This window comes from Lolium perenne, chromosome 7 (assembly GCF_019359855.2).
Source record: "Lolium perenne isolate Kyuss_39 chromosome 7, Kyuss_2.0, whole genome shotgun sequence".
Lineage (NCBI taxonomy): Eukaryota > Viridiplantae > Streptophyta > Magnoliopsida > Poales > Poaceae > Lolium > Lolium perenne.
The window spans coordinates 152,535,298-152,563,268 of NC_067250.2; the positions used below are offsets into that span (position 1 = coordinate 152,535,298).

General features: G+C 40.3%; 1 protein-coding gene across 1 annotated transcript; it reads left to right on the forward strand.

The window, feature by feature from the left end:
• On the forward strand, positions 1 to 27,964 carry LOC139833736 (uncharacterized). Its single transcript, XM_071824083.1, has 10 exons — positions 1 to 1,686; positions 1,834 to 2,022; positions 2,589 to 3,864; positions 4,399 to 4,490; positions 14,655 to 14,792; positions 14,946 to 15,128; positions 15,696 to 17,063; positions 17,145 to 17,319; positions 17,506 to 17,589; positions 27,735 to 27,964. The coding sequence occupies exons 1-10, from the start codon at positions 1 to 3 to the stop codon at positions 27,962 to 27,964; spliced, it is 5,421 nt and encodes a 1,806-aa protein (XP_071680184.1).
• The last annotated feature ends 7 nt before the right edge of the window (positions 27,965 to 27,971 follow it).

Below are 27,971 nucleotides of genomic sequence, written 5' to 3' on the forward strand. Positions count from 1 at the left end.
ATGGCCAATATCCCCATCGACCCTCGTCCGTTTGTGCCGCATGGTTTCGAGATTCAGCACATTGAAGGAAGGATTGGGGTGAAGCGGGTCGTCGTTGCAAGGAAGCCGAGGACACATGAACAGTATGCTATTGCCACAATTAATCCCTTCCCCCAAGGTCAGGTACATTTTCCTAACGTCAGAAATGTGCTCGAAGAGTTCTTGAATGAGGTGGCCGAGGTTGGCTTTCAGAGTATACAGGAGTGTCCCTTTGGCGCAGCCTATGTTCAGTTTGCAAATGTCAGTGACAGGGACCGGTTGATTCATACCAGTCCTAACCCCTTTGGTGATGTTGATATTTCTTTCTGTAAGCATGATGAGGGAATTAACTGGCGTGCGGCAAACTTTAATAGAGATGCATGGGTGCTCATTGTTGGGCCACCTTTAGATCACATGAGTACAGAGGATTTAAATGCTTGTTTTCATGATATTGGTACTCTGCTTCTATGGGAAAGGGATCCTAATAAAAAGGGAAGGGTGGTAGCAAAAGTAAGAGTGACTGACCTGGCTGAAATTCCTAAAAGCATTAGGTTCACTGAAGGCAATAGACCTGATGCTGAATCCTGGACTTTTTCTGTGGAAGTGCTACAGCATAATTTGATTGGAGGAGGCCCACCAGATGAGGACCCACTTCCTGATGATGGAGTGGACCCACACCCTTTGCCAGATGCTTTGGTTCCTCCTGCTGCTCCTTTCTTGCCAGCACCAGTTGAAGATAATGAGGAAGATGCAGGGGAAGATGATGGTTGGGGTCACTGGGCAATGGGGAATAATCCTCAGCAAGAAGATGTCAACCATATGGAGGTGGACCTTGCTCCTAATGCTGCTTTTCAAGGCCTTTTGGATGCTATTCAAGCAGAAGAGATGAACCTTGACAACCCACCCCTGGCTGACTCAAGCAGTGACATTACTTATTCCTCTGGCAGCTCAAATTCTTCACTTGGTGCTGTAAATCAGCAGTTGGTGGTTCATGCTGGTGCCCCAGTAGGTTTGATTCCTTTCCACCAAATGGGTGAAGGCCTTCAGAATATTGCTCTGGCTTATATAGAGGAAGAGGAAGCAGATTTTGATGATGAAAATGGCAATGGGATGATCCAGCAAGCAAATGCAGAGAATATTCCTGATGACAATAATGAAAATAATTTCCAACTTCTAGAGGATGTTAATATGGTGCCACCCCATGAAGCTCACCTCATCATTGGAAGGGTGGAAACATCTTTCTTCTCTATTCCAGATGAACATGATCTTACAAAGAGATTCTCCAAGCAAGGCATGAAAATTTGGGAGGCCTACTTTGCTCCTAACCTGCACAACTCCTCTGCAAGTGCTCCTCTCTGTGAAATTCCTGTAAGTTGGTTTAATTTTGTCACTTTAATGCTCATGACTCCTGATAAATTTGATTGGGCCAAGGGTTTCTTATCTTCTCAGTTATGGAATATTATCAAGGAATCTGTTGCTTATGAGAACACCATTTCTTTTGTGATTCCTGATAAATGTGTTGCCAATCAGGCTCCTGTGTGCAAATTGTTGGAAGAAGGACAGGGGAGTCAGGAGAGTCCACTGCATAGCTTGCTGATTGATGGAACTGGTCCCATTTCTCCAAGAAGGAAGAGGAGAGATGGAGGGGTCCCTCTAGTTGAATCAGAGGTAAGGAGGAGCCCTAGACTGGTTCTTTTAAATGATGGATTCAGAAATCATGATAATTGTGTTGACAAAAGTTGCTTGACTTGCAATGCTGCTCCTCCTTTAATTAATACCAAAGTGGTAAAAAATTTGGCTTCTTCTTTCTGTAAGGTACAGGAAGATGGCCTGGAAAAGAGACTGCTAAGGAAGAATAAACTGGAAACTAAGAGAAAAGCTCCAGGAGCAGCAACAGAATCTACTGCTCCAGGACCAAAGGTAGCCAAGGGGAAAGCTCAAGCAAGCTCCAGTGGGAGCAGCAAAGATAGAGGTGCTAATGTCACTGATGGGGTGGCATCTCAGGCTAAAAAAAGGCCTCACAAATAGAGTGTCCCAATGATAGACAACAAACATGCTTTTGTGGCAGAAAGGGCTTATCTTATGAATGCTTGTAATAACTATGTGGTGTTTCAGTACTTGACAATGTTGGTTTTGTGGAGACCTTGTTGCACTCAGTTTCATGCCATAGTTTCTGCTATATGCTGTGTCTTGTGCTTATTCTGGAGTGTTGTTATTTTCATGATTGGTGGTGCAATATCTTGCAGTAGCCTCAGTCTTGGCTATCATGTATACAAAAATTCCCATAGTTTCCCATGGATCACAACATAATATGGAAAATATTAAACTGGAATTTGAGGGGTATTAATTCTGAAAAGAAATGGGTAGCTCTTGCTAGTAAAATTGAGGAATCAAATTGTGACTTCATTTGCCTTCAAGAAACAAAAAGGGAAACCTTTGCTATGGATTATATAAGAAAATTCTGTCCAAAAAGATTTGATAAATTTGAATTTCTCCCTTCCATAGGAGCTTCTGGTGGAATTATTATCATTTGGTGTAGTGCTCTGTTTAATGGCACTCTGGCCTTTCAGAATGAATTCTCCATTTCTGTTCAGTTCACTAGTAATCTCTCAAATAATACTTGGATTTTAACAAATGTTTATGGTCCAAGTCAAGCAGAAAGAAAAGCTGATTTTATTGATTGGTTTGCAAATGTTGACATGCCTGATGATATGGATTGGTTAATTATGGGGGATTTTAATTTCATCAGGAAACCCTCAGATAGGAACAAACCAGGAGGAGACATAAATGGGATGCTTCTTTTTAATGAAGCAATCAGCAACCTAGGTTTGGTGGAATTACCTCTTAAAGGAAGAAAATACACTTGGAGTAATATGCAACAATCTCCTCTGCTTGAAAGATTAGATTGGTTTTTTACTTCTTCCTCATGGACCATTAAGTACCCTTCATCCATGGTTTTTCCCCTAGTGAAACCAACTTCTGATCATGTCCCCTGTGTTATTTCCATTGGCACAAATATTCCAAAGGCAAATGTGTTCAGATTTGAGAATTACTGGTTGCAGCATAGTGACTTCAAGAATATAGTGGAGGCAAGCTGGAATACTCCAGTTGGGCACTCTGACCCTGCCAAAAAAGTTACTGCCAAGTTGAAAAACTTAAGGAAAAGCATAAAGCTTTGGGCAAAGAATTTGCCATGCTTAAAGATGCTCATTGAAAAAGTCAACTCTGTCATCACTTTCCTAGATAATATTGAGGAATTAAGAACTCTTTCTCTTGAAGAGTGGAACCTAACAGATCTTCTCAAGGATCATGTCATTACCTTATTACAGAATCAGAAGGCTTACTGGAAACAAAGAGGGAAAATAAAATGGGTAAAGCTTGGAGATGCTAATACAAGATTCTTTCACAATAAAGCAACAATAAACTACAGACATAATTTCATCTCTGTGCTAATGAATGATAGTTTGGCTGAAATAGCAGATCATGATGGAAAAGCAGATATTCTATGGAAGGCTTTCAAAGAAAGAATGGGGAAGTCTGACAATCCATTTATGCATTTTAATTTGCATGATTTCTATGGAGATGGCATGGATGAAGAAACAAGTTCACAACTGGAGTCTCCTTTTACAGATAAAGAAATTGATGATATAATAAAGGAATTACCTAATGATAAATCTCCAGGACCTGATGGATTTAACAATGAATTTTTCAAGAGTTGTTGGAATATTATTGGGAAAGATGTCAAAGATTTGATTAGGGGATTTTATGAAGGAAGTATCAACTTGGAGAGCATTAATTCTTCCTATATCACTTTAATTCCAAAAATTGACTCCCCTATGAGACCAGGTGATTTCAGGCCTATTTCTCTTCTCAACACTGTGATTAAAATCATTATCAAGCTTCTGGCAAACAGGTTGCAAAAAATTATTCTTCAGCTGGTACACAAAAATCAATATGGTTTTCTGAAGCAGAGATCAATTCAAGATTGTTTGGGGTGGGCTTTTGAATACATTTTTCAGTGTCACAAATCAAAAGAAGAAATAGTCATTCTCAAACTGGATTTTGAAAAAGCTTTTGATAAGATTGAACATAGCACAATTTTGGAAATCTTGAGAGCAAGGGGGTTTGGAGAAAAATGGATTAAATGGATTCACCTAATTCTTAGCACTGGAACCTCTGCAGTCCTTCTCAATGGTACACCAGGCAAGAGATTTTATTGCAGAAGAGGGGTTAGACAAGGAGACCCTCTTTCTCCACTTCTTTTTGTGCTTGCAGCAGATTTACTCCAATCAGTGATAAACTCAGCAATGAGTCAAGGAATTATAGAAAGGCCTATACCATCAAATGCCTGTCCTGATTTCCCAATTGTTCAATATGCAGATGATACTCTGATAATCATGAAAGCAAATGCTGCAAACTTGGTATGTCTTAAAGCTCTGTTACAAACTTTTGCTGACTCCACTGGTCTGAAAGTGAATTATAATAAATCCAACATGATACCCATTAATCTAAGTGAGGAAAGGCTTATTCACTTGTCTGAAACAATGCAATGTAAGAAGGGGTCACTGCCTTTTACTTATCTGGGACTGCCACTCAGTATTATAAAACCTTCCATGGAACATTTTTTACCCATTGTCCAAAGAACACAAGCAAGATTAGGAGGGATGGCTGATTTTTTAAACTATGGAGGGAAGTTACAATTGGTTAAATCTGTTCTAGCTTCCATGCCAGTTTTCTTCATGTGTTGCTTTGATGTTCCAGTGGCCATAAAGGAGCAAGTTGTAAAATATATGAGACACTGTTTGTGGAGGAAAAAAATAATGATGTGCAGGCAAATGGCTCTGCTCTTGTTGCATGGAAGAAAATCTGCAGACCTAAAGAACAAGGTGGTTTGGGAGTTTTGAATTTGGAAGTTCAGAATAAGGCCCTTATGTTAAAGAATCTACACAAATATTTTAATAATCATGACATTCCTTGGGTTCACCTGGTCAGGGAGTCTTATTACTCGGGTGGTAACTTACCCACAAATAACATGGGAGCATCTTTCTGGTGGAGAGCACATACTAAATTATTGGACATTTACAAGGCTATGGCTAGATGTAATATTGGAAATGGTAAAACTGCTAATTTCTGGACAGACCTATGGGGAGACAATTGCATGCACCAAAAGTTTCCACATCTAGTGACTTATGCCAAACATACTGATTGGACTGTTGAAAGGGTGATACATACTGAATATCTTGAGGATCTTTTTCACTTACCTCTTTCACAACAAGCTTTTGGAGAATTTCAGAGCCTTGAAGTAATCTGTCAGAATGCTCTTGCAGTGGTACAGGAAGGAAATGCAGATAGTTGGTCCTACATTTGGGGAAATGCAGAATTCTCTTCCCAGAAAGCATATAAAGCTATGATAGGCTTCTCTCCAGCTCCTAAGATTTTCTCCATATTATGGAAATCTTCATGCCAAGCAAAACACAAATTCTTCTTCTGGCTGCTACTTCATGACAGACTAAACACAAGAAACTTACTGAGAAGGAAGAACTTTGTGATACAATCATATCAGTGTGTAATTGAAAATTGTAATGAGGAAGAAACTTTAGTGCATCTTTTCTGGGCCTGCTCTTTTGCAAAGAAATGCTGGGATTTCATATGTCCACAAAGAGATAGAGATTTATCTATTCTTGAAGCATTTGAGGATATGAGATTAAAAATGAAACAGCCTTTTGCCATGGAAGTCATGGTTTTGTCAGCATGGGGCATTTGGATAGTCCGAAACAACAGAATTTTTAAGGATCAACATGCAGAATTCAATACCTGGAAAGCAATCTTCCTTCAAGAACTGAGGCTGCTAGTGCATAGAATCAAAAAGAAGCATGTCAATTCATTTAATGAATGGATCAATTCGTTAAATTAATATTAGATTTTTTAGGTCTTTCTTTCTTGAGAGTTTCTCACTCTCTCCTCATGTAATCCTTGACTTTTTTATATTTATTTAATAAATTCGCAGGGGGCTTTTGCCCACTGTTTTACTTCAAAAAAAAAAAAGGATTCAACATACTTGGGAATAAGTATGCATAGTGTAGAGGACCAACATAACGCAAGATAAAACAACGGACCAAGGATGTAATGGAACAATGAACAACAACCAGAATAATAAATAGCAAGAGATCAAAAGATGGCTTGCCTTGAATGGCTAATTTATCCCTGGTCTTCTTCAAATTCTTCATATCCTTCCTCTCCTGCAAACTCGATAATGTCTGAATCTATCGCCGCAAATTAAGAGGAACACAATCAACACATTGCACCAACAAATCAAACATACAACCATCATTAGCTAACCACTCAACCATAGGATACCATAGAGTTTATTAGGGACTTAGTTCCAACAACTTTAACAAATTTACTTTAAGAAAAACCATTTTAATCCTCTCAAAAAGGCATGAGAACCTCAAAAATTAGCAAATTTCCCCCTGCTTATCACCAGAGATTAAACCTAATATCCCCTGGTAGAAAACATCACAAAGAAGACATTTGCATTGGTTTTATACCAAAAACTTTTATATTTTATTTTTAAACATTTTTAGAAAAGCATACATCATTTTCCTACTTTAGTTTGCTCCGAAAACAATAGAGAAGTAAATCAAACAAAAATTAAGCCTATAGATAGCTATCGGAACAAAGATCCATACAAAATAGGATTCACCAATTTTGAAGTTTTAAAAGATTTTTAATAAATATTTTACTAGCCACAGGGACCAATTCAAAGTTTAAACTATCATAAAAAAATCAGTTGCACAAATAAATCTGATCTCTGGATATGTTGTTAACACAGGTAATTTGAGCACAACAAAATTGGTTATACTCAAAAATAATACTTTATGCTCCTGAAATAAATTCCCAAACAAAGATTTTGAATAAACTTGTACTAAATATCACAATCTCATATTTTGACATAAAATACTCAAACCAGTGACAAAAGAAGTTAATTACTATATAGGTTACTACAAATTTAGATTTCGATTTAAACTATTTTTGAAAGTCTCAAATTTTAATTAACAAGGTTACTGCATGTGTCTACCACTTTAAATTCCTAGGCAAATGCAGAATGGATCTTGGTCTAATTCTTGTCTAAGGTTATGAGGAATTCATGTAGCAAGGCTATAAAATTGGAACCCCTTGATTTGAATTATTTGTGAATTTTTGGTGAATTAAAAGTGACTGAGATGGGTTGCGGGACTATTTTCAGAAAAGGACAAGGGCTGGTTTTCTAGTTGGGCCGTGCAGGACGAGCTGGGTTGGCCCAAGGGGGTTTCCAGGTGGAGAGGGGGGAATAGAGAAAAAAATAAAAGGGAGGCTGGCTGCTGGGCGCTGCATGCATGGGCCGATGTGGCCATGCAGTTCGGATGGCCAGAAGCCGTCGTCCTCATTCACGCACGTGCGCAGACGATTGGAGGAAGAACGGGGGCGGTCCAGGGGTTTACCGACGAGTAGCAGCCCTAGACGGTGACGTCGGGCGTGGAAACGGCGAGTCGAGGCGGTCAGGGGTGCGTCCAGGGGCTTCTCCTTCTACAGTAGCCTCGCCCCGATCGGTGACCCTGGATAGCGCAGAGAGGTGGATTAGGAGCAGCAGGGTATGGCTAGAGTTGGGGAAGGAAGAAGGGGGCCGAGGTGATTGCAGACTTCACCGGCCACCTTGCGGTAACCATGGCCATGGCGCGCTTGCCGGCGAGCAGCAACCAGGGGAGCGCTCTGGCGCTCTCTGCGTGGGCTCTGGGAGGTGGGAGAGGGGAGTGGTGATGTGTGGCAAAGGGAGGGGCTCGGGCAGCTTTTATAGCCTCGGGCGGGTGCATGGTGGATGGAGTGCAGCGTTGCGGTGCACCGGTCCAGGGCTTGGGCATTGGCCAGCGCTGCGGTGGGAAAGCGTGTCTAACACGCGCTAGGGTTTTCGGAGGGGTTCCCTACGCGGGAACGACCAAGAGAGAGAGGGAGGACCACTGCTCAGAAGGTGTTCGATGGAATGCTACATCGAGGCTGACGTTGCAGGGGCACCTTGGATGGCGATCTCCTGATGTCCTAGGGCTCGTGTTAGCTGCGGGAGGGTGTTACGCGCGCGACTTCGTCTAGGGACGAGTGTTTGGCTCGGGTCTGGGCGTGGTGTGGTGTACTGCGGACATGGTGAGAACGCATGTGATGAGCACCGACATGCGCACATGGGGCGTCGGGAAACGAGGGAAGGGCATTGATGGGCTCCAGGAATCCAAGGCTAGGTCCTAGACATGGTTAGAGGTGCAGGGGTGTAGATCTATAGTTTTTGTCAAAGGCATATGCCATTCATGGCATTGGGAAGGGGAAAGGGAGGAGAAAGAAAGGGGAGATGGAGGAGTGGTCGAGCTAGAGGGGTGCAGGTCTTGTAGGAGAGGTGCAGGCTCATGCTTCCCAAGGTAGAGTGGGATAGGAGAGAGAGAGGGAGAGATTTTCTTCTCAGATGTCATGCATGGCATGACCGTTACCTAAGGCCGGCAATTTGACCCATGGGTTCGTCCGCCCATGGGCACCCGACCCAAATGGGTTGGGTATGGGTCGCCGTTTTCGCCCATGGGTCAAACCCATGGGTGACCCGATTAGTAATGGGTAGGGTATGCTTTTATGCCCATGAGTTACCCATGGGGTCGCCCGATTAGTATTAATTATGAAATATAATTTTATTTCAGGCTAACATCTACACTTCGTTTTGTGAAAGTGTGGACTAAGAAGTAATAACGGACATGTACTACTTCAGTCTAAGTGCAGATGTAGTAGGAAAAATGAAATAACTATTGGAGTGAAGACCGGCCCATATACTACTATAAGTTATAAGTACTAGCAGAAGGAAACTAGGCACTCGGTGAATCACGTTGGCCTGATGGGCCTGTAAAGGCTGAAGCTCGTGTTGCTTGGCTTTCTCAGCTCTCAGCGCTAGGAACAACAAAGCCGAGAGCTTCTTTAGTACCACCTCGCCCAGCCATGCCCGTTAGAAGGGCGTCTCAGCTTATAAAAGAGGGATGACCATCTCCTGGCAATGGTACTGTCGTTACGTAACTTACGTGTGCGTTATGATATTTTTTATACTGGGACGTGAAGACGTAATAGTTCGAGGGTGCCAGCTTGAAAGAAAATTAAAATTTTATATTAGTGCACTCGGGAAACCCGATGGGTTCCTTGTCGGGTCGGGTGACCCATCGGGTTCGGGCATGGGTCGCATCTCAGACCCATGGGCAGGGTCGTGGGCAGAAATCCTCGCCAATTTGTTAATAGGGCATGGGTTTGTGATAGGTCGACCCGGTTAAACCTGACCCGATTGCCAGCTTGACCGTCACCTATTCATTATTATGCACAAAGATTTCAGGAGAAGGGGCATGGGAGCAATGCAAGATGACCAAGATCAAGTGCACGACGGAGAGGTCAAAGAGGTGATTGGAAGATGATCCAAAGTGTAGGTAGGGTGATGGAGGCGGTAATGTTGATTATTGCCATGTTGATCATGGTGATGGCATTTGTTTATGCTCCACATTTGGCTAAGTGAGGAGGATGAGAGGTAGATCAGAGAGGTGAAGATGAAGTGGTGAAGATAATACTAGATATTGTAATTATTACACGGGTTTAAATCACTTCGCAAGAGTAGATCCAACTTTGGATGCAAAGCAATTAAAATAGCATTTTGAATTTTTTTGGAAAGGCAAGATGACATAAACTATCAATTTATGAGGTCACGGTGATGATGGTAAACCCTAGATTAGTGAGATGTGGTGGGTGAATAAAAGTTGTTATCTAGATTTCGAACTTGAAAGAATGGGTCTTTCTCACTATGAGAGTTGATCAACAAAAGGATAGGGTTTTGTTTTTAATTTGCCATTGAAAATTTTGGAGGAGACAAGAAGATATTTTTTAAATAATTTAGGTCTACTTACATATCCATGCATAGTAGATTTTTCCCAAATTGGATAATTAAACAAGAGAGAAGGAAGAAATGGTATAAATACCATAAACTAGCATCTTGATTAAAAAGAAAGAAAAAAAATAAAGTGAAACGATTTTATAGAAACACTTTTGGGTTGAAAAGGGATGGTATGAAGTACCATCCACCTTTCCTAAGTTATTTGGGAAAATAAAATGAAAAAGTTTTGTGATTAAAACTAGAGAAGAAAAATAATAGGGTGTTGAGAATTTTTTAGAAAGAAAAAGTAAATTAATTTTGGAAGGACTGATCTCAAGGGTATATGGTGGCTACATAATTTACCCATCATTCCCACTCTTGGTTTTGTGAAGATTAAACTTGGAATAAAAAAAGGTAAAATAGGAAGAAGTGATCTAGTGCAGAAACATTGGATAGGGTAGAAGATCAAGTTGAATATAGGAGTTGCAAGGGTTGAATGGGACATGCAAGACGTGGAAGTTGTAGAAGGTGTTGCATAGATGAGATCCATGCGTTGAGGTCACCAAAAACTGTTGTGGGTGCTTAGAGATCAACTGCCAAAGTTTGAATCTTTTAAGCCTGACATAACAATTTGATGACTTGGCCACAAAACCAACAAGGAAAAGTGGTTATATGATTGGTCTGGTCCAAGGTATTGGTATGGTTGGGAAGCTCACACGACAAGGTAGGTCTAATGCCAAGTGAAGTACATTGGATGGAAAAGGATAACTTAATCTAAAGGCTCCAAAATTGAATCTGGCAACAATTTTAGGACTTAGTCAAAATTGTGAAGTTTTAGGGTTTTTGACTAGGGTATAAGAGAAGGATCTAGTAAGGGGTAGATGATCCCAAGTTTTGAAGCAAGGATGGGTTGAGCTAGATTATACCACAAAGATGAATTCTAAGTAGGCACACCCATGTTGCCATAAGTGGAAAGGTTTGATGTAGTAAAAAGGAAACAACTTTTCCTAAGCCAGAAATGTGTTTTATTAGGTGAGTTGCTTGTTTTACCACTAGAGGTGTTGTTCTTTGGGTAGCTCAAGTCAAAGCTCAACAAACAGATCAAGACAATTCATCTACCAATAGATCAAGGCAATTTATCTCAAGCAGATCAAGACAGTTCCACTTAGTAAGTCTTTAGAAAAAGTTTGTGTTCCCCCTAATTTTTGCACTAAGGACAACTAAACAGGGTTGCAAAAGTTGGGATGTCACAAACAGAATCATCATCTCTAAGGCTCGCTGCATGTTGTCCAATGCTGGTTTGCATAGACGTTTTTGGGCTGAAGTAACCTCCACCGCTTGTTACTTGATAAACATGTCACCTTGCATTCCGCTTGATAAGAAAACTCATATTGAGGTATGGTCTAGTTCACCTGCTGATTATTCACAGTTGAGAGTTTTCGGTTGCACTGCTTATGCTCATGTTGATAATGGAAAGCTAGAGCCTAGGGTTGTTAAGTGTGTGTTTCTTGCTTATGGTTCAGGAGTTAAGGCATATAAGTTATGGAATCCTTAAACTAATAAAGTTTTGCATAGCATGAATGTTGTCTTTAATGAGGATATCATGTTTTATAAGAGTTCGTCTACAGATGTTTCTGATGCTATTGATTTTTCTGATGTTTCTGATGATGAGCAACATAGTATTAGCGTGCAGGTGGAACACGTGGAGGAGAAAAAAATTGATTTTGTTGAGAATGAGAACACTGTTGTTCAGCACTCACCACCTTTTGCAGCAAACAAATAGTTCCATCGCTACTGATAGACCGAGGCGTAACAAAAGTCAACATCCTTGTTTACTTGAAGAGTGTAATCTTGTTCATCATGCTTTGAGTTGTGCTGAACAGGTGGAGCATGATACTGAACTTGCTACATATGTTGAGGCCATTGCATCCGTTCACCGTGTGAAGTGGATTTCTGCTATGCAAGAGGAGATGCAATCGCTCGACAAGAATGTCACATGGGATGTTGTGCGCTTTCCTAAACGAAAGAAGGATGTCTGCTGCAAGTGGATATTTAAAAGAAAGGAAGGTTTGCCTCCTAATGAGCCTTTGAGGTTTGAGGTAAGGTTAGTAGCAAAATGTTTTAGCCAAATTTCAGGTATTGATTATAATGATGTATTCTCTCCGGTTGTGAAGCATAGTTTCATTCGTGCATTCTTTGGTATGGTGGCTATGTTGTCCAATACAGTGGTATAAAAGGTTTGATTCATTTATGCTTGCACAAGAGTTTAAGAGATCTCAGTATGATAGTTGTGTTTATATCAAGTTTGTTAATAGATCACCAATATACTTGTTGTTATATGTTGATGATATGTTGATTGCTGCCAAGAGCAAGAAAGAGATCACTACTTTAAAGTCACAATTAAGTAGTGAGTTTGAGATGAAGGATCTTGGTGCTGCTAAGAAAATACTAGGTATGAAAATTACAAGAGATATAAAATCTAGTGTGTTATTTTTTAGTCAGCAAAATTACATTCAGAAAGTTCTTCATCGTTTTAATATGCATGATGCAAAATCTGTTAGGACACCTATTGATGAGGGACTATCAATTGATATTGATAATTCTGTAAAGGTTGCAAAGTATGTGGTTCCGGCTAGGCGTCAAGAATTTATTGAACACACTAAGGAGAAAGAGAGTGACGGTTATGAGGTGCCAAAAGACATAACTATAACTACTATATTAAAGGGTAACGCACTTCTTTTTTCTCATAATTTTGAGCCTATTTCCAAATTACTGTGATGTTGACACGTAAGTGCTTAGATAGTTTGATTTCCTAAGAGAATTTTCTGTGTACTAGTAAACGTGCACGCGCTATGCGCATCTTTGTCTCGACGAAAATAGATTCAACAGGAATGCGTTAAACATCATTCTTAGATTAAAACTTATGATTCATATTCATATTCGATACGGAAAACAGTTAAATCACACGTAGTAACGATTTTTGTTCAAATTAGCGCTGATATGAGAAAAAAAAAGTTAGCATGATTGTACATAATTGATATGGTATAGTGTATCACCTAAATATTTAGTAGAGCTTCAAAAATCCCATAAAGAACCTAACAAAGACAGTGGCAACAATGTACGCTAGCATAAATATGGGTTAGGGCATCTCTACTGATACTCTGAAATCATTACACCACAATTACTTTGGAGTACAACCTGTATCAAATTTGGGGTTCTCTCCTAAATGCTTGATTACGTGCTTGGCTCTTTGAACATATGATTTTCATTGAATTGCACGCCTGAGCACAAAAAATATAATTTGTTAACTTCTATTGGAGTCACATTGATGTTAGAGAACCAAAAACTGACTCAAAAGAGTGCATCCAGAAACGGTGCAAATCATGTTTACAAAATTATATTCATATTTTGTCAGTATATCATAGGAAGCATGAGTGTAACCTTTACAGTGATATCATGTAGTAGCCTTTTATGTTCGAAAATGGGTTTATCTTTCAGATAAGAAAATGACGATTTGATGTTGCAATTCTTGCTAGAAATAAGATTAGACCTTACCTTACTTTACAGAAGCAAGTAGAATCCAAACAGAGGATGGTCTTGATATTGGTAAATGAACCGCTGAGGCGACAATGGCGATTCCGAACCGGCACAGGCCTCAACGGAGTTCAGCGCGCGGAGGGATAGGGCCTAGGGGCGGCCATGGTACCAGCTTTCCTGTGGATTAGCCGCGGCGGGCATCAACCAGGGACGGATGGTCGTCATGGGCTAGAAACACAAACTCATAGGTACTTATAGGTTTTACTTTATACCTCTAAATCATACATGATTCCACCAAGACATGTGGACTTTAGAGGAACTGGATGTAGAGCAGGCACAAAAATTAGAAATAATAAAAGGATTAGTAGTAAAAGGAGATGAAAAAGGTCCACAAAAAACATGCAAAATGATATGTATTTGCATATATATTAGGATAATAAACTTGTAGCTTTTCAGCACTTTTACCCATCTCTGCAGCTTGGTTAATATCAGAAGAAAATGAAATTCCATGCCTATTTAATCTACATTTTCAAATATTGCCAGGCCAAAAATAGTGCTCCAGAAAAAAAAACGTCAATGATGAAAATAAATTTGAATGCCTATTTATTCAACCATGATGAAATTTTCAACAGTCTTCATAACCTGTTGTAAATCGGCTCATCTCCCAGAATTGACATGATAACTTTCAAGTGTATGGTGATGTTTGACTCATGAAGATGATCAAAACCTGAGGTGAACTAATGTAAATCCCAATCACAACTCTACTTTTTTTCTGCATGTTCTCTCAACTCTGAAAAAAACAAATTAACCTATAGGGATATAACGATGGAGATGGATGCACAGAGACGACGGGACCAACGAAGAGTTGCTGAGCCTTTGGACATAGACCGAGACGACGTGTGACTTTGCGGGGGATTTCGATGGAAACGTACCTGTTGCAAGCCCAAATAAAATCGGCGGCAACAGCAGATGTTGCCAACTTGTGGTGCATGCGCCGTCGACCTAGGTGCCTCTCCTTGTTCCTGTAAGTTGGTTTAATTTTGTCACTTTAATGCTCATGACTCCTGATAAATTTGATTGGGCCAAGGGTTTCTTATCTTCTCAGTTATGGAATATTATCAAGGAATCTGTTGCTTATGAGAACACCATTTCTTTTGTGATTCCTGATAAATGTGTTGCCAATCAGGCTCCTGTGTGCAAATTGTTGGAAGAAGGACAGGGGAGTCAGGAGAGTCCACTGCATAGCTTGCTGATTGATGGAACTGGTCCCATTTCTCCAAGAAGGAAGAGGAGAGATGGAGGGGTCCCTCTAGTTGAATCAGAGGTAAGGAGGAGCCCTAGACTGGTTCTTTTAAATGATGGATTCAGAAATCATGATAATTGTGTTGACAAAAGTTGCTTGACTTGCAATGCTGCTCCTCCTTTAATTAATACCAAAGTGGTAAAAAATTTGGCTTCTTCTTTCTATAAGGTACAGGAAGATGGCCTGGAAAAGAGACTGCTAAGGAAGAATAAACTGGAAACTAAGAGAAAAGCTCCAGGAGCAGCAACAGAATCTACTGCTCCAGGACCAAAGGTAGCCAAGGGGAAAGCTCAAGCAAGCTCCAGTGGGAGCAGCAAAGATAGAGGTGCTAATGTCACTGATGGGGTGGCATCTCAGGCTAAAAAAAGGCCTCACAAATAGAGTGTCCCAATGATAGACAACAAACATGCTTTTGTGGCAGAAAGGGCTTATCTTATGAATGCTTGTAATAACTATGTGGTGTTTCAGTACTTGACAATGTTGGTTTTGTGGAGACCTTGTTGCACTCAGTTTCATGCCATAGTTTACGCTATATCTTTGTGTCTTGTGCTTATTCTGGAGTGCTGTTATTTTCATGATTGGTGGTGCAATATCTTGCAGTAGCCTCAGTCTTGGCTATCATGTATACAAAAATTCCCATAGTTTCCCATGGATCACAACATAATATGGAAAATATTAAACTGGAATTTGAGGGGTATTAATTCTGAAAAGAAATGGGTAGCTCTTGCTAGTAAAATTGAGGAATCAAATTGTGACTTCATTTGCCTTCAAGAAACAAAAAGGGAAACCTTTGCTATGGATTATATAAGAAAATTCTGTCCAAAAAGATTTGATAAATTTGAATTTCTCCCTTCCATAGGAGCTTCTGGTGGAATTATTATCATTTGGTGTAGTGCTCTGTTTAATGGCACTCTGGCCTTTCAGAATGAATTCTCCATTTCTGTTCAGTTCACTAGTAATCTCTCAAATAATACTTGGATTTTAACAAATGTTTATGGTCCAAGTCAAGCAGAAAGAAAAGCTGATTTTATTGATTGGTTTGCAAATGTTGACATGCCTGATGATATGGATTGGTTAATTATGGGGGATTTTAATTTCATCAGGAAACCCTCAGATAGGAACAAACCAGGAGGAGACATAAATGGGATGCTTCTTTTTAATGAAGCAATCAGCAACCTAGGTTTGGTGGAATTACCTCTTAAAGGAAGAAAATACACTTGGAGTAATATGCAACAATCTCCTCTGCTTGAAAGATTAGATTGGTTTTTTACTTCTTCCTCATGGACCATTAAGTACCCTTCATCCATGGTTTTTCCCCTAGTGAAACCAACTTCTGATCATGTCCCCTGTGTTATTTCCATTGGCACAAATATTCCAAAGGCAAATGTGTTCAGATTTGAGAATTACTGGTTGCAGCATAGTGACTTCAAGAATATAGTGGAGGCAAGCTGGAATACTCCAGTTGGGCACTCTGACCCTGCCAAAAAAGTTACTGCCAAGTTGAAAAACTTAAGGAAAAGCATAAAGCTTTGGGCAAAGAATTTGCCATGCTTAAAGATGCTCATTGAAAAAGTCAACTCTGTCATCACTTTCCTAGATAATATTGAGGAATTAAGAACTCTTTCTCTTGAAGAGTGGAACCTAACAGATCTTCTCAAGGATCATGTCATTACCTTATTACAGAATCAGAAGGCTTACTGGAAACAAAGAGGGAAAATAAAATGGGTAAAGCTTGGAGATGCTAATACAAGATTCTTTCACAATAAAGCAACAATAAACTACAGACATAATTTCATCTCTGTGCTAATGAATGATAGTTTGGCTGAAATAGCAGATCATGATGGAAAAGCAGATATTCTATGGAAGGCTTTCAAAGAAAGAATGGGGAAGTCTGACAATCCATTTATGCATTTTAATTTGCATGATTTCTATGGAGATGGCATGGATGAAGAAACAAGTTCACAACTGGAGTCTCCTTTTACAGATAAAGAAATTGATGATATAATAAAGGAATTACCTAATGATAAATCTCCAGGACCTGATGGATTTAACAATGAATTTTTCAAGAGTTGTTGGAATATTATTGGGAAAGATGTCAAAGATTTGATTAGGGGATTTTATGAAGGAAGTATCAACTTGGAGAGCATTAATTCTTCCTATATCACTTTAATTCCAAAAATTGACTCCCCTATGAGACCAGGTGATTTCAGGCCTATTTCTCTTCTCAACACTGTGATTAAAATCATTATCAAGCTTCTGGCAAACAGGTTGCAAAAAATTATTCTTCAGCTGGTACACAAAAATCAATATGGTTTTCTGAAGCAGAGATCAATTCAAGATTGTTTGGGGTGGGCTTTTGAATACATTTTTCAGTGTCACAAATCAAAAGAAGAAATAGTCATTCTCAAACTGGATTTTGAAAAAGCTTTTGATAAGATTGAACATAGCACAATTTTGGAAATCTTGAGAGCAAAGGGGTTTGGAGAAAAATGGATTAAATGGATTCACCTAATTCTTAGCACTGGAACCTCTGCAGTCCTTCTCAATGGTACACCAGGCAAGAGATTTTATTGCAGAAGAGGGGTTAGACAAGGAGACCCTCTTTCTCCACTTCTTTTTGTGCTTGCAGCAGATTTACTCCAATCAGTGATAAACTCAGCAATGAGTCAAGGAATTATAGAAAGGCCTATACCATCAAATGCCTGTCCTGATTTCCCAATTGTTCAATATGCAGATGATACTCTGATAATCATGAAAGCAAATGCTGCAAACTTGGTATGTCTTAAAGCTCTGTTACAAACTTTTGCTGACTCCACTGGTCTGAAAGTGAATTATAATAAATCCAACATGATACCCATTAATCTAAGTGAGGAAAGGCTTATTCACTTGTCTGAAACAATGCAATGTAAGAAGGGGTCACTTGCCTTTTACTTATCCTGGGACTGCCACTCAGTATTATAAAACCTTCCATGGAACATTTTTTACCCATTGTCCAAAGAACACAAGCAAGATTAGGAGGGATGGCTGATTTTTTAAACTATGGAGGGAAGTTACAATTGGTTAAATCTGTTCTAGCTTCCATGCCAGTTTTCTTCATGTGTTGCTTTGATGTTCCAGTGGCCATAAAGGAGCAAGTTGTAAAATATATGAGACACTGTTTGTGGAGGAAAAAAATAATGATGTGCAGGCAAATGGCTCTGCTCTTGTTGCATGGAAGAAAATCTGCAGACCTAAAGAACAAGGTGGTTTGGGAGTTTTGAATTTGGAAGTTCAGAATAAGGCCCTTATGTTAAAGAATCTACACAAATATTTTAATAATCATGACATTCCTTGGGTTCACCTGGTCAGGGAGTCTTATTACTCGGGTGGTAACTTACCCACAAATAACATGGGAGCATCTTTCTGGTGGAGAGCACATACTAAATTATTGGACATTTACAAGGCTATGGCTAGATGTAATATTGGAAATGGTAAAACTGCTAATTTCTGGACAGACCTATGGGCAGACAATTGCATGCACCAAAAGTTTCCACATCTAGTGACTTATGCCAAACATACTGATTGGACTGTTGAAAGGGTGATACATACTGAATATCTTGAGGATCTTTTTCACTTACCTCTTTCACAACAAGCTTTTGGAGAATTTCGAGCCTTGAAGTAATCTGTCGAATGCTCTTGCGGTGGTACAGAAGGAAATGCGAGATAGTTGGTCCTACATTTGGGGAAATGCAGAATTCTCTTCCCGTAAAGCATATAAAGCTATGATAGGCTTCTCTCCAGCTCCTAAGATTTTCTCCATATTATGGAAATCTTCATGCCAAGCAAAACACAAATTCTTCTTCGGCTGCTACTTCATGACGGACTAAACACAAGAAACTTACCGAGAAGGAAGAACTTTGTGATACAATCATATCGGTGTGTAATTGAAAATTGTAATGAGGAAGAAACTTTAGTGCATCTTTTACGGGCCTGCTCTTTTGCAAAGAAATGCTGGGATTTCATATGTCCACAAAGAGATAGAGATTTATCTATTCTTGAAGCATTTGAGGATATGAGATTAAAAATGAAACAGCCTTTTGCCATGGAAGTCATGGTTTTGTCAGCATGGGGCATTTGGATAGTCCGAAACAACAGAATTTTTAAGGATCAACATGCAGAATTCAATACCTGGAAAGCAATCTTCCTTCAAGAACTGAGGCTGCTAGTGCATAGAATCAAAAAGAAGCATGTCAATTCATTTAATGAATGGATCAATTCGTTAAATTAATATTAGATTTTTTAGGTCTTTCTTTCTTGAGAGTTTCTCACTCTCTCCTCATGTAATCCTTGACTTTTTTATATTTATTTAATAAATTCGCAGGGGGCTTTTGCCCACTGTTTTACTTCAAAAAAAAAAAGGATTCAACATACTTGGGAATAAGTATGCATAGTGTAGAGGACCAACATAACGCAAGATAAAACAACGGACCAAGGATGTAATGGAACAATGAACAACAACCAGAATAATAAATAGCAAGAGATCAAAAGATGGCTTGCCTTGAATGGCTAATTTATCCCTGGTCTTCTTCAAATTCTTCATATCCTTCCTCTCCTGCAAACTCGATAATGTCTGAATCTATCGCCGCAAATTAAGAGGAACACAATCAACACATTGCACCAACAAATCAAACATACAACCATCATTAGCTAACCACTCAACCATAGGATACCATAGAGTTTATTAGGGACTTAGTTCCAACAACTTTAACAAATTTACTTTAAGAAAAACCATTTTAATCCTCTCAAAAAGGCATGAGAACCTCAAAAATTAGCAAATTTCCCCCTGCTTATCACCAGAGATTAAACCTAATATCCCCTGGTAGAAAACATCACAAAGAAGACATTTGCATTGGTTTTATACCAAAAACTTTTATATTTTATTTTTAAACATTTTTAGAAAAGCATACATCATTTTCCTACTTTAGTTTGCTCCGAAAACAATAGAGAAGTAAATCAAACAAAAATTAAGCCTATAGATAGCTATCGGAACAAAGATCCATACAAAATAGGATTCACCAATTTTGAAGTTTTAAAAGATTTTTAATAAATATTTTACTAGCCACAGGGACCAATTCAAAGTTTAAACTATCATAAAAAAATCAGTTGCACAAATAAATCTGATCTCTGGATATGTTGTTAACACAGGTAATTTGAGCACAACAAAATTGGTTATACTCAAAAATAATACTTTATGCTCCTGAAATAAATTCCCAAACACAGATTTTGAATAAACTTGTACTAAATATCACAATCTCATATTTTGACATAAAATACTCAAACCAGTGACAAAAGAAGTTAATTACTATATAGGTTACTACAAATTTAGATTTCGATTTAAACTATTTTTGAAAGTCTCAAATTTTAATTAACAAGGTTACTGCATGTGTCTACCACTTTAAATTCCTAGGCAAATGCAGAATGGATCTTGGTCTAATTCTTGTCTAAGGTTATGAGGAATTCATGTAGCAAGGCTATAAAATTGGAACCCCTTGATTTGAATTATTTGTGAATTTTTGGTGAATTAAAAGTGACTGAGATGGGTTGCGGGACTATTTTCAGAAAAGGACAAGGGCTGGTTTTCTAGTGGGGCCGTGCAGGACGAGCTGGGTTGGCCCAAGGGGGTTTCCAGGTGGAGAGGGGGGAATAGAGAAAAAAATAAAAGGGAGGCTGGCTGCTGGGCGCTGCATGCATGGGCCGATGTGGCCATGCAGTTCGGATGGCCAGAAGCCGTCGTCCTCATTCACGCACGTGCGCAGACGATTGGAGGAAGAACGGGGGCGGTCCAGGGGTTTACCGACGAGTAGCAGCCCTAGACGGTGACGTCGGGCGTGGAAACGGCGAGTCGAGGCGGTCAGGGGTGCGTCCAGGGGCTTCTCCTTCTACAGTAGCCTCGCCCCGATCGGTGACCCTGGATAGCGCAGAGAGGTGGATTAGGAGCAGCAGGGTATGGCTAGAGTTGGGGAAGGAAGAAGGGGGCCGAGGTGATTGCAGACTTCACCGGCCACCTTGCGGTAACCATGGCCATGGCGCGCTTGCCGGCGAGCAGCAACCAGGGGAGCGCTCTGGCGCTCTCTGCGTGGGCTCTGGGAGGTGGGAGAGGGGAGTGGTGATGTGTGGCAAAGGGAGGGGCTCGGGCAGCTTTTATAGCCTCGGGCGGGTGCATGGTGGATGGAGTGCAGCGTTGCGGTGCACCGGTCCAGGGCTTGGGCATTGGCCAGCGCTGCGGTGGGAAAGCGTGTCTAACACGCGCTAGGGTTTTCGGAGGGGTTCCCTACGCGGGAACGACCAAGAGAGAGAGGGAGGACCACTGCTCAGAAGGTGTTCGATGGAATGCTACATCGAGGCTGACGTTGCAGGGGCACCTTGGATGGCGATCTCCTGATGTCCTAGGGCTCGTGTTAGCTGCGGGAGGGTGTTACGCGCGCGACTTCGTCTAGGGACGAGTGTTTGGCTCGGGTCTGGGCGTGGTGTGGTGTACTGCGGACATGGTGAGAACGCATGTGATGAGCACCGACATGCGCACATGGGGCGTCGGGAAACGAGGGAAGGGCATTGATGGGCTCCAGGAATCCAAGGCTAGGTCCTAGACATGGTTAGAGGTGCAGGGGTGTAGATCTATAGTTTTTGTCAAAGGCATATGCCATTCATGGCATTGGGAAGGGGAAAGGGAGGAGAAAGAAAGGGGAGATGGAGGAGTGGTCGAGCTAGAGGGGTGCAGGTCTTGTAGGAGAGGTGCAGGCTCATGCTTCCCAAGGTAGAGTGGGATAGGAGAGAGAGAGAGAGGGAGAGATTTTCTTCTCAGATGTCATGCATGGCATGACCGTTACCTAAGGCCGGCAATTTGACCCATGGGTTCGTCCGCCCATGGGCACCCGACCCAAATGGGTTGGGTATGGGTCGCCGTTTTCGCCCATGGGTCAAACCCATGGGTGACCCGATTAGTAATGGGTAGGGTATGCTTTTATGCCCATGAGTTACCCATGGGGTCGCCCGATTAGTATTAATTATGAAATATAATTTTATTTCAGGCTAACATCTACACTTCGTTTTGTGAAAGTGTGGACTAAGAAGTAATAACGGACATGTACTACTTCAGTCTAAGTGCAGATGTAGTAGGAAAAATGAAATAACTATTGGAGTGAAGACCGGCCCATATACTACTATAAGTTATAAGTACTAGCAGAAGGAAACTAGGCACTCGGTGAATCACGTTGGCCTGATGGGCCTGTAAAGGCTGAAGCTCGTGTTGCTTGGCTTTCTCAGCTCTCAGCGCTAGGAACAACAAAGCCGAGAGCTTCTTTAGTACCACCTCGCCCAGCCATGCCCGTTAGAAGGGCGTCTCAGCTTATAAAAGAGGGATGACCATCTCCTGGCAATGGTACTGTCGTTACGTAACTTACGTGTGCGTTATGATATTTTTTATCTTTGGGACGTGAAGACGTAATAGTTCGAGGGTGCCAGCTTGAAAGAAAATTAAAATTTTATATTAGTGCACTCGGGAAACCCGATGGGTTCCTTGTCGGGTCGGGTGACCCATCGGGTTCGGGCATGGGTCGCATCTCAGACCCATGGGCGAAGTCGTGGGCAGAAATCCTCGCCAATTTGTTAATAGGGCATGGGTTTGTGATAGGTCGACCCGGTTAAACCTGACCCGATTGCCGCCTTGACCGTCACCTATTCATTATTATGCACAAAGATTTCAGGAGAAGGGGCATGGGAGCAATGCAAGATGACCAAGATCAAGTGCACGACGGAGAGGTCAAAGAGGTGATTGGAAGATGATCCAAAGTGTAGGTAGGGTGATGGAGGCGGTAATGTTGATTATTGCCATGTTGATCATGGTGATGGCATTTGTTTATGCTCCACATTTGGCTAAGTGAGGAGGATGAGAGGTAGATCAGAGAGGTGAAGATGAAGTGGTGAAGATAATACTAGATATTGTAATTATTACACGGGTTTAAATCACTTCGCAAGAGTAGATCCAACTTTGGATGCAAAGCAATTAAAATAGCATTTTGAATTTTTTTGGAAAGGCAAGATGACATAAACTATCAATTTATGAGGTCACGGTGATGATGGTAAACCCTAGATTAGTGAGATGTGGTGGGTGAATAAAAGTTGTTATCTAGATTTCGAACTTGAAAGAATGGGTCTTTCTCACTATGAGAGTTGATCAACAAAAGGATAGGGTTTTGTTTTTAATTTGCCATTGAAAATTTTGGAGGAGACAAGAAGATATTTTTTAAATAATTTAGGTCTACTTACATATCCATGCATAGTAGATTTTTCCCAAATTGGATAATTAAACAAGAGAGAAGGAAGAAATGGTATAAATACCATAAACTAGCATCTTGATTAAAAAGAAAGAAAAAAAATAAAGTGAAACGATTTTATAGAAACACTTTTGGGTTGAAAAGGGATGGTATGAAGTACCATCCACCTTTCCTAAGTTATTTGGGAAAATAAAATGAAAAAGTTTTGTGATTAAAACTAGAGAAGAAAAATAATAGGGTGTTGAGAATTTTTTAGAAAGAAAAAGTAAATTAATTTTGGAAGGACTGATCTCAAGGGTATATGGTGGCTACATAATTTACCCATCATTCCCACTCTTGGTTTTGTGAAGATTAAACTTGGAATAAAAAAAGGTAAAATAGGAAGAAGTGATCTAGTGCAGAAACATTGGATAGGGTAGAAGATCAAGTTGAATATAGGAGTTGCAAGGGTTGAATGGGACATGCAAGACGTGGAAGTTGTAGAAGGTGTTGCATAGATGAGATCCATGCGTTGAGGTCACCAAAAACTGTTGTGGGTGCTTAGAGATCAACTGCCAAAGTTTGAATCTTTTAAGCCTGACATAACAATTTGATGACTTGGCCACAAAACCAACAAGGAAAAGTGGTTATATGATTGGTCTGGTCCAAGGTATTGGTATGGTTGGGAAGCTCACACGACAAGGTAGGTCTAATGCCAAGTGAAGTACATTGGATGGAAAAGGATAACTTAATCTAAAGGCTCCAAAATTGAATCTGGCAACAATTTTAGGACTTAGTCAAAATTGTGAAGTTTTAGGGTTTTTGACTAGGGTATAAGAGAAGGATCTAGTAAGGGGTAGATGATCCCAAGTTTTGAAGCAAGGATGGGTTGAGCTAGATTATACCACAAAGATGAATTCTAAGTAGGCACACCCATGTTGCCATAAGTGGAAAGGTTTGATGTAGTAAAAAGGAAACAACTTTTCCTAAGCCAGAAATGTGTTTTATTAGGTGAGTTGCTTGTTTTACCACTAGAGGTGTTGTTCTTTGGGTAGCTCAAGTCAAAGCTCAACAAACAGATCAAGACAATTCATCTACCAATAGATCAAGGCAATTTATCTCAAGCAGATCAAGACAGTTCCACTTAGTAAGTCTTTAGAAAAAGTTTGTGTTCCCCCTAATTTTTGCACTAAGGACAACTAAACAGGGTTGCAAAAGTTGGGATGTCACAAACAGAATCATCATCTCTAAGGCTCGCTGCATGTTGTCCAATGCTGGTTTGCATAGACGTTTTTGGGCTGAAGTAACCTCCACCGCTTGTTACTTGATAAACATGTCACCTTGCATTCCGCTTGATAAGAAAACTCATATTGAGGTATGGTCTAGTTCACCTGCTGATTATTCACAGTTGAGAGTTTTCGGTTGCACTGCTTATGCTCATGTTGATAATGGAAAGCTAGAGCCTAGGGTTGTTAAGTGTGTGTTTCTTGCTTATGGTTCAGGAGTTAAGGCATATAAGTTATGGAATCCTTAAACTAATAAAGTTTTGCATAGCATGAATGTTGTCTTTAATGAGGATATCATGTTTTATAAGAGTTCGTCTCTGAGATGTTTCGATGCTATTGATTTTTCTGATGTTTCTGATGATGAGCAACATAGTATTAGCGTGCAGGTGGAACACGTGGAGGAGAAAAAAATTGATTTTGTTGAGAATGAGAACACTGTTGTTCAGCACTCACCACCTTTTGCAGCAAACAAATAGTTCCATCGCTACTGATAGACCGAGGCGTAACAAAAGTCAACATCCTTGTTTACTTGAAGAGTGTAATCTTGTTCATCATGCTTTGAGTTGTGCTGAACAGGTGGAGCATGATACTGAACTTGCTACATATGTTGAGGCCATTGCATCCGTTCACCGTGTGAAGTGGATTTCTGCTATGCAAGAGGAGATGCAATCGCTCGACAAGAATGTCACATGGGATGTTGTGCGCTTTCCTAAACGAAAGAAGGATGTCTGCTGCAAGTGGATATTTAAAAGAAAGGAAGGTTTGCCTCCTAATGAGCCTTTGAGGTTTGAGGTAAGGTTAGTAGCAAAATGTTTTAGCCAAATTTCAGGTATTGATTATAATGATGTATTCTCTCCGGTTGTGAAGCATAGTTTCATTCGTGCATTCTTTGGTATGGTGGCTATGTTGTCCAATACAGTGGTATAAAAGGTTTGATTCATTTATGCTTGCACAAGAGTTTAAGAGATCTCAGTATGATAGTTATGTTTATATCAAGTTTGTTAATAGATCACCAATATACTTGTTGTTATATGTTGATGATATGTTGATTGCTGCCAAGAGCAAGAAAGAGATCACTACTTTAAAGTCACAATTAAGTAGTGAGTTTGAGATGAAGGATCTTGGTGCTGCTAAGAAAATACTAGGTATGAAAATTACAAGAGATATAAAATCTAGTGTGTTATTTTTTAGTCAGCAAAATTACATTCAGAAAGTTCTTCATCGTTTTAATATGCATGATGCAAAATCTGTTAGGACACCTATTGATGAGGGACTATCAATTGATATTGATAATTCTGTAAAGGTTGCAAAGTATGTGGTTCCGGCTAGGCGTCAAGAATTTATTGAACACACTAAGGAGAAAGAGAGTGACGGTTATGAGGTGCCAAAAGACATAACTATAACTACTATATTAAAGGGTAACGCACTTCTTTTTTCTCATAATTTTGAGCCTATTTCCAAATTACTGTGATGTTGACACGTAAGTGCTTAGATAGTTTGATTTCCTAAGAGAATTTTCTGTGTACTAGTAAACGTGCACGCGCTATGCGCATCTTTGTCTCGACGAAAATAGATTCAACAGGAATGCGTTAAACATCATTCTTAGATTAAAACTTATGATTCATATTCATATTCGATACGGAAAACAGTTAAATCACACGTAGTAACGATTTTTGTTCAAATTAGCGCTGATATGAGAAAAAAAAAGTTAGCATGATTGTACATAATTGATATGGTATAGTGTATCACCTAAATATTTAGTAGAGCTTCAAAAATCCCATAAAGAACCTAACAAAGACAGTGGCAACAATGTACGCTAGCATAAATATGGGTTAGGGCATCTCTACTGATACTCTGAAATCATTACACCACAATTACTTTGGAGTACAACCTGTATCAAATTTGGGGTTCTCTCCTAAATGCTTGATTACGTGCTTGGCTCTTTGAACATATGATTTTCATTGAATTGCACGCCTGAGCACAAAAAATATAATTTGTTAACTTCTATTGGAGTCACATTGATGTTAGAGAACCAAAAACTGACTCAAAAGAGTGCATCCAGAAACGGTGCAAATCATGTTTACAAAATTATATTCATATTTTGTCAGTATATCATAGGAAGCATGAGTGTAACCTTTACAGTGATATCATGTAGTAGCCTTTTATGTTCGAAAATGGGTTTATCTTTCAGATAAGAAAATGACGATTTGATGTTGCAATTCTTGCTAGAAATAAGATTAGACCTTACCTTACTTTACAGAAGCAAGTAGAATCCAAACAGAGGATGGTCTTGATATTGGTAAATGAACCGCTGAGGCGACAATGGCGATTCCGAACCGGCACAGGCCTCAACGGAGTTCAGCGCGCGGAGGGATAGGGCCTAGGGGCGGCCATGGTACCAGCTTTCCTGTGGATTAGCCGCGGCGGGCATCAACCAGGGACGGATGGTCGTCATGGGCTAGAAACACAAACTCATAGGTACTTATAGGTTTTACTTTATACCTCTAAATCATACATGATTCCACCAAGACATGTGGACTTTAGAGGAACTGGATGTAGAGCAGGCACAAAAATTAGAAATAATAAAAGGATTAGTAGTAAAAGGAGATGAAAAAGGTCCACAAAAAACATGCAAAATGATATGTATTTGCATATATATTAGGATAATAAACTTGTAGCTTTTCAGCACTTTTACCCATCTCTGCAGCTTGGTTAATATCAGAAGAAAATGAAATTCCATGCCTATTTAATCTACATTTTCAAATATTGCCAGGCCAAAAATAGTGCTCCAGAAAAAAAAACGTCAATGATGAAAATAAATTTGAATGCCTATTTATTCAACCATGATGAAATTTTCAACAGTCTTCATAACCTGTTGTAAATCGGCTCATCTCCCAGAATTGACATGATAACTTTCAAGTGTATGGTGATGTTTGACTCATGAAGATGATCAAAACCTGAGGTGAACTAATGTAAATCCCAATCACAACTCTACTTTTTTTCTGCATGTTCTCTCAACTCTGAAAAAAACAAATTAACCTATAGGGATATAACGATGGAGATGGATGCACAGAGACGACGGGACCAACGAAGAGTTGCTGAGCCTTTGGACATAGACCGAGACGACGTGTGACTTTGCGGGGGATTTCGATGGAAACGTACCTGTTGCAAGCCCAAATAAAATCGGCGGCAACAGCAGATGTTGCCAACTTGTGGTGCATGCGCCGTCGACCTAGGTGCCTCTCCTTGTTCCGAGCGCGGCGGCTGATCGCCAGGGACGGATAGGCTTGTTGGCTGCTCCATGAGTCCATGTCCGGGGCTTGAAAGGCCATGCGAGGAGAGCCAGGGGAGCATCGTTGGCCTACTCTTGATCAAATCTGATGCAGGACGGGGCATGGAGGCAGGCCGCGCTTCCATTGCACATGAGTATAGCACCATGTCAGATCCCCTGCCCTCGATCCCTAGAGATGGTGGCATGACGTGCGTCTCCGCCTCTACTGCGTACGACTGGGGCGGCACGCGAGGAGGCACATACGGCGGCTCGGAGGAGGCGTGTGGGCGGACGACAATGAAGGTGATCGGGACTTGGGAGGCAGCGGAAGAGAAGGATGGCTGATGGGGCG